Source organism: Orycteropus afer, unplaced genomic scaffold, assembly GCF_000298275.1.
Source record: "Orycteropus afer afer isolate SDZICR_OR568_19922 unplaced genomic scaffold, OryAfe1.0 scaffold00060, whole genome shotgun sequence".
In the NCBI taxonomy this organism is placed as follows: Eukaryota; Metazoa; Chordata; class Mammalia; order Tubulidentata; family Orycteropodidae; genus Orycteropus; species Orycteropus afer.
In genome coordinates, this window is record NW_006921647.1 from 740,048 (window position 1) to 745,223 (window position 5,176).

The 5,176-nt window shown below is 37.5% G+C and overlaps 1 protein-coding gene across 1 annotated transcript in view; it reads right to left on the reverse strand.

Moving 5' to 3' along the window:
- The window catches only part of NKAIN3 (sodium/potassium transporting ATPase interacting 3), a 578,505-nt gene that overhangs the window by 22,093 nt on the left and 551,236 nt on the right, over positions 1–5,176 (reverse strand). The window contains exon 6 of the mRNA XM_042780767.1: positions 4,279–4,349. Coding sequence (XP_042636701.1) covers positions 4,279–4,349 — 71 coding nt within the window. The remainder of the gene's footprint in view (positions 1–4,278; positions 4,350–5,176) is intronic.

A 5,176-nucleotide genomic window follows, 5' to 3' on the forward strand; every position in this document is an offset into this window, starting at 1 on the left:
GCCAAAAAACTTATGAAGAAATGCTCATGATCATTAGTCATTAGAGAGATGCAAATCAAAATAACAATGAGATATCATCTTGCTCTAGCACTAGTAGCAAAGTTCAACAAGACAGAAAATAACAAATGCTGGTGAGGATGTGGAGAGTTTGGGACTCTCCTACACTGCTGGTGGGACTGTAAAATGGTATAACCACTGTGGAAAGCAATATGGTGATTCCTTCAGAAGTTGGAATTAGAAATACCATTTGACCCAGCCATTCTATTAACTAAATATATATCCCAAAGAAGTGAGAGCCATGACAAGAGCAGACATATGCACACCCATGTTCATCGCAGCACTATTTACAATAACCAAAATATGGAAACAACGTAGGTGTCCATCAACTGAGGAATGGATAATCAAACTATGATACATACACACAATGGAATACTATGCAACCCTAAAGAATAATCTAGAATCTGCAAAACACTGCATAACGTGGATGAAGTTGGAAGACATTATGCTGAGTGAAATAAGTCAATTACGGAAGGACAAATATTGTATTAGTCCGTTATTGTAAAAGTCAAGGAAAGGTTTCTATATGGAAGGAAATTTTCTTTGTTGGTTACCAGAGATGTGAGGGGAGGGGAGGGAACACTGTTAGATAGGTAGAGATAAGTATTGATTTGGGTGGAGAGAATGGCAATGTACCAAATATGAGTGATCAACATGGTGGTATTGAGGAAGAGGAAGAAATAGAGAGGTACATAGAAGGTACAGACAACAAAGATGAACCTTTTTGCATGTACAGTACTGTGTTGTCAGTGAAGGCAAACATGGGTATATGGGTGGATAGATGGATAGACAGGCTGAATGATTAGGTATGTCTAGGAAGTGGGTAGTATACCAAAGACCATGTAGAGGGTTGGCAGACAATGATCCTATAAGTGAATTTGTATGATCTGAATTCCCAGGTGTATAGCAGAGCTGACAAAGCACATGTTTGTACTGACTTCTTGGTGCTACCCAGAGGGACCAAGTAGTTGAACCTGTGGGCTCAGGACCATAGTCACAGGGGGATAACAAGCTCAATTGGCATAATATACTACAAAACACTGTTCCACCTCCTACTTTAGCAAATAGTGAGTAGGATCTTAAAAACTTGCAAGCAGCCATCTAGATGAAATAATGGGTCTCTCTTTGTCCAGAGGAAAGAGGAATGAATGAAACCAAAGATTCATGGAAACAATTAGCCCTAGTGACTGGTACACCATGCAAACCTCAGCCTATAGAACTATGAGACCAGAAGAACTAGATGGTGCCCAGCTACCACTGTCAACCACTTGGAGAGGGATCTATGTAGGAAATCCTGGATAGAGAGGGAGAACAATGTGGCACAAAACTCAAAATCAATTGGGGGAAAAAAAAGGGGGGGGACCAGGTTTGCTGGTCCAATACAGCCTGGTGGAACCACTGAGACTCTGGTCCCCTAGCTGCCCTTCAGGTCTGGAACTGAACCCATACCTGTGGCTTCCAGCCAAACAAAAGACAGGCATATGAGTTGAACATTTACCTGAGGTAGACACACTCCTTGGAGAGAACAATCATGGGAGAAAGAAGGGCTGTTTATGCACAGGGAGACAGCTCAGGGGACAGCGGTGCATGGAGGGATGGACACAGGGAAGAGATAACTATGGGGAGGAAGTTGGAGGGGAGCTGTTGCATTGGGGTAAATTGTAGTGAATGTCATGAGACAAAGTGTATGTGAACTGCTGTATGGAAAGTGAATTTGCTCTGTAAACTTTCACCCAAATCACAATTAAAGAAAAAAAAAAAAACAGCATTAATTCCTTCTCTAACAATTCAGTAGAAAAGATTGGCTTTTTCTCCTCCTAGCTGCTTCTGAGTGGTGTTATGATATCACTAAGGTGAGCACAAGGAAATCCAATGTAAGGAACTTATTAAAGAAATTTTGCAGAATGGCTGATGGCTGTTGAAAAAAATGCTGCATGATTTGCAGATTGTGGGAGCACAGATAGTGACTTCTTAGATTGCTTCATACACAATGATTTTAACTCAAGTTTAGTTTGATGTTTCAGATTCCTGTTTCCTTCCTGACTGAAAGGCATTCCATAGTCATCTAATGTAAAAAAAAAAAAAAATGCACAATTTGTTAAAACAGAAAGTTGTTCTATTGCTTCTGTAGCCTATAGTTTTTGCTACATTCAGCGAAGTGGGCATGAGAGTTCAGTAGTGAAAAGAACTGTGAAACCTTTGAGAAGAAAGCAGAGTTGATCAAAGTCTTCTAAGTGACTTTAAGAGGATGTTTTATGTGTTCTTGATTCACAGAGATGGAAGGGACGTTAGAAAATGCAAATTGAAGTCACTTGCCTCTGGGTCATCTCTCAGAAGAACCTATTGAAGTACGTAGGTATGTGTGTGTTCATTCTTTAAAGTCATTCCAGAAAGGAGATTCCATTATTAACATTAATCAATTGCAATTTTTAACAACCTTTCCTAATAGACAGCTCTTTTAACTGACCAACATTTTTCATATTGCAATTCCTCTGCTGAATTACTTTTTCACAGTGGAAATGAAAGAAATCATTCATCATCCTGTTATCACGTAACAAATAGAAAAAGACTCTCCAAGTCACCACTAGGCATTGTTTCTGTTCTGTTCTCATTTCCTATGCTCTGATCTTCTTTATTATTGTCATAATTCCTTCCAAGTTCCCCAAATCCATGTCAGCTTTTGGGGCACATCATTTCCTAAGCACCGACGCTTGAGTAATGAGGTGGTCACTGGTCCCAGAGTGTAAGAGAGGATGAATGTTCCTCCAAATTGGATTTGCGTTAAGAAACCAAAATATGTTAAACGTCTGTCATGTGACAGGCACAGTGCTGATTTTACAGCTTGTGAGTCATGTTTCCTTTAGATCATTCTGCCAGAATAAAATTAATTCAATTTTTCAGCAATTAATAATTTTTTTCTTCCTAACACATGTTTCTAATGAATTTCACACATTTGGTCATTCTCTCTAGATTCAAAAGAACTTGAGCATCTGGGTATATTCTCAGCTTCTCTCTGTCACTATGTTTTCCTTCCTTGAGAGATGGGTTCCCATCCTCAAAGAGGCTGGATGGCAGTTGCAGATTTGGGCAGGGTCCATCATGGCAAAGAGGCAGCAGAGGAAGCCTTTCATACGTGTTTATTATACCAGTGACTCAAATAAATTGCTGAGGGGTATTTTGAATTGTTTATTACCATGGAATTATAGAATATTGGGCTGAAATAATGGGGATAGTGTGAGCAAGTTCACACTATAAGGCAAGGCAATAATTTATCATCCAGGAAGGAACCTAGGGCCACCACATACTAAAAGTGGGACTTTGGGAAAGTTGCCTTAAACTCTATGAACCACACTTTTCTTATTTATAAGGTAGGGATATTGATTAGAAGTTAAAGTATTTTTATGAGAATTAAGTGAGGTAATATATGTGAAGTGCTCAGCACATGATAGATGCTATTATTTTATATAGGTGTCTATCTGTTCCTTAGAGATTTCTAGGAATGGAAAATTCTTTATATGTGTTTCTCTGTTTCTAGTATTTTGTCAATCAGATGACCAAGATTACTTTCTTAGACTCATTTGAAATCTGTTGAGATTTAGATGCTTTTTTTCATTGTTGTTGGTGGCTTCCTTCCATATCCTCTAGAGCCATAGAAAACTTATTCTTTAACTTGTTACTCGAATATCTGTATGTAATAACCACATCCATTCTTTTCTCTGTACAATAAAAGGCAACTTTGCATATACTAAGCATAAATTATTCCCCCACATCACCTACATGCACACCTATGTAACCAATTTATGGATGATAGAATCAAGTTTCAGTGAGGTCATGGAGGGCACATGAGACCATACATGTAAAGCTTGCATTCTAACCTGGATCTCTCACCTCTCTCACTCCAATATGCTGCTCTGAAGACACATATTAAATCTTTTCTGAAGATCAAATAATGCTGTTTTCTCTAATTTGGCATTCAACTACTGACAAGAGAAATAAAACAAAAATATCGTTTAATACATATAACTCATGATACCTAATTCAAATCCATTTTTGAATGAATTATAATGAAGATGTTGGGTTACATGTGAAAGTTGTGTTTAAAATATGAGTGGAACGTTAAACCAGTGGTTAGTAGTAGCAGGTCCAAATTATTTCAGGGTTGGTTAGTTTTGGCCACGTTAGAAGGATTAATATGTTCCATATCATGACACCTTTACTTACAGGCTTAACAGGCTTTAACTCAACATGATCCTGGTAGTAGGAGTGTGTATCAAGTCCACCTATGAAATTAACTGAAAATATAACATAGGCCGATATGAATCAATGTGTAAATGAAAAGACCATATTTAAAATAGAATATATAAAAATATCACTAACAAAACATCTGTTTATCATTAAAAAATGGAAAAATGTATATTTAATTTAAACCAACCAACCAACCAAACAAACAAAAAAAACACTGCTGTCATGTAACAGAGTAGAACTGCTTGACAGGGTTTTCTTGGCTGTATTATAACTATGAGAGCAGATCACCAAGCCATTCTTCCGTGGGACAGCTAGGTGGGTTCAAACCACCAACCTTTGGTTAGTAGCTGATCATAAACTGCTTGCATTATCCAGGAACTTTTTATTCAATGTAAAGGACTACTAAAAATATTATCAATGACTGAAAAATGGGAACATTTTGTGAAACATGCAAAAAACATGTTAAGAACTTGGGTTCTTAAACAAACATATAAAAAACAAAAACCCAAACTCATTGAGAATCAATTTTGACTCATGGCTACCCCATCATAGAGGCTGAAAAATCGCAGTAGTTATTGGTGTGAAAAATTAGGTAATATTAAATGGCATTACATTTTATATACTGTCTTTGTTCTTAGGCATACAGATACACCCTTTATCTCTATATATCTCTTTGTTTCCAGAATCATTTTTTTTTTCCCTTAAGAATAATTATTGCATCCTTAGAAAGGCCTTTCAGAAGTCACATAATCTATGTCAATGCTTTCTCTCCTCAGGCATCCCTGAGATATAGGTGTATGTCTTTTGCAAAGAAGGTTTCACCTCTTCCTGGTACCATGGTCAAGGCTTACAGTCTCTATGGACTCACTATTAT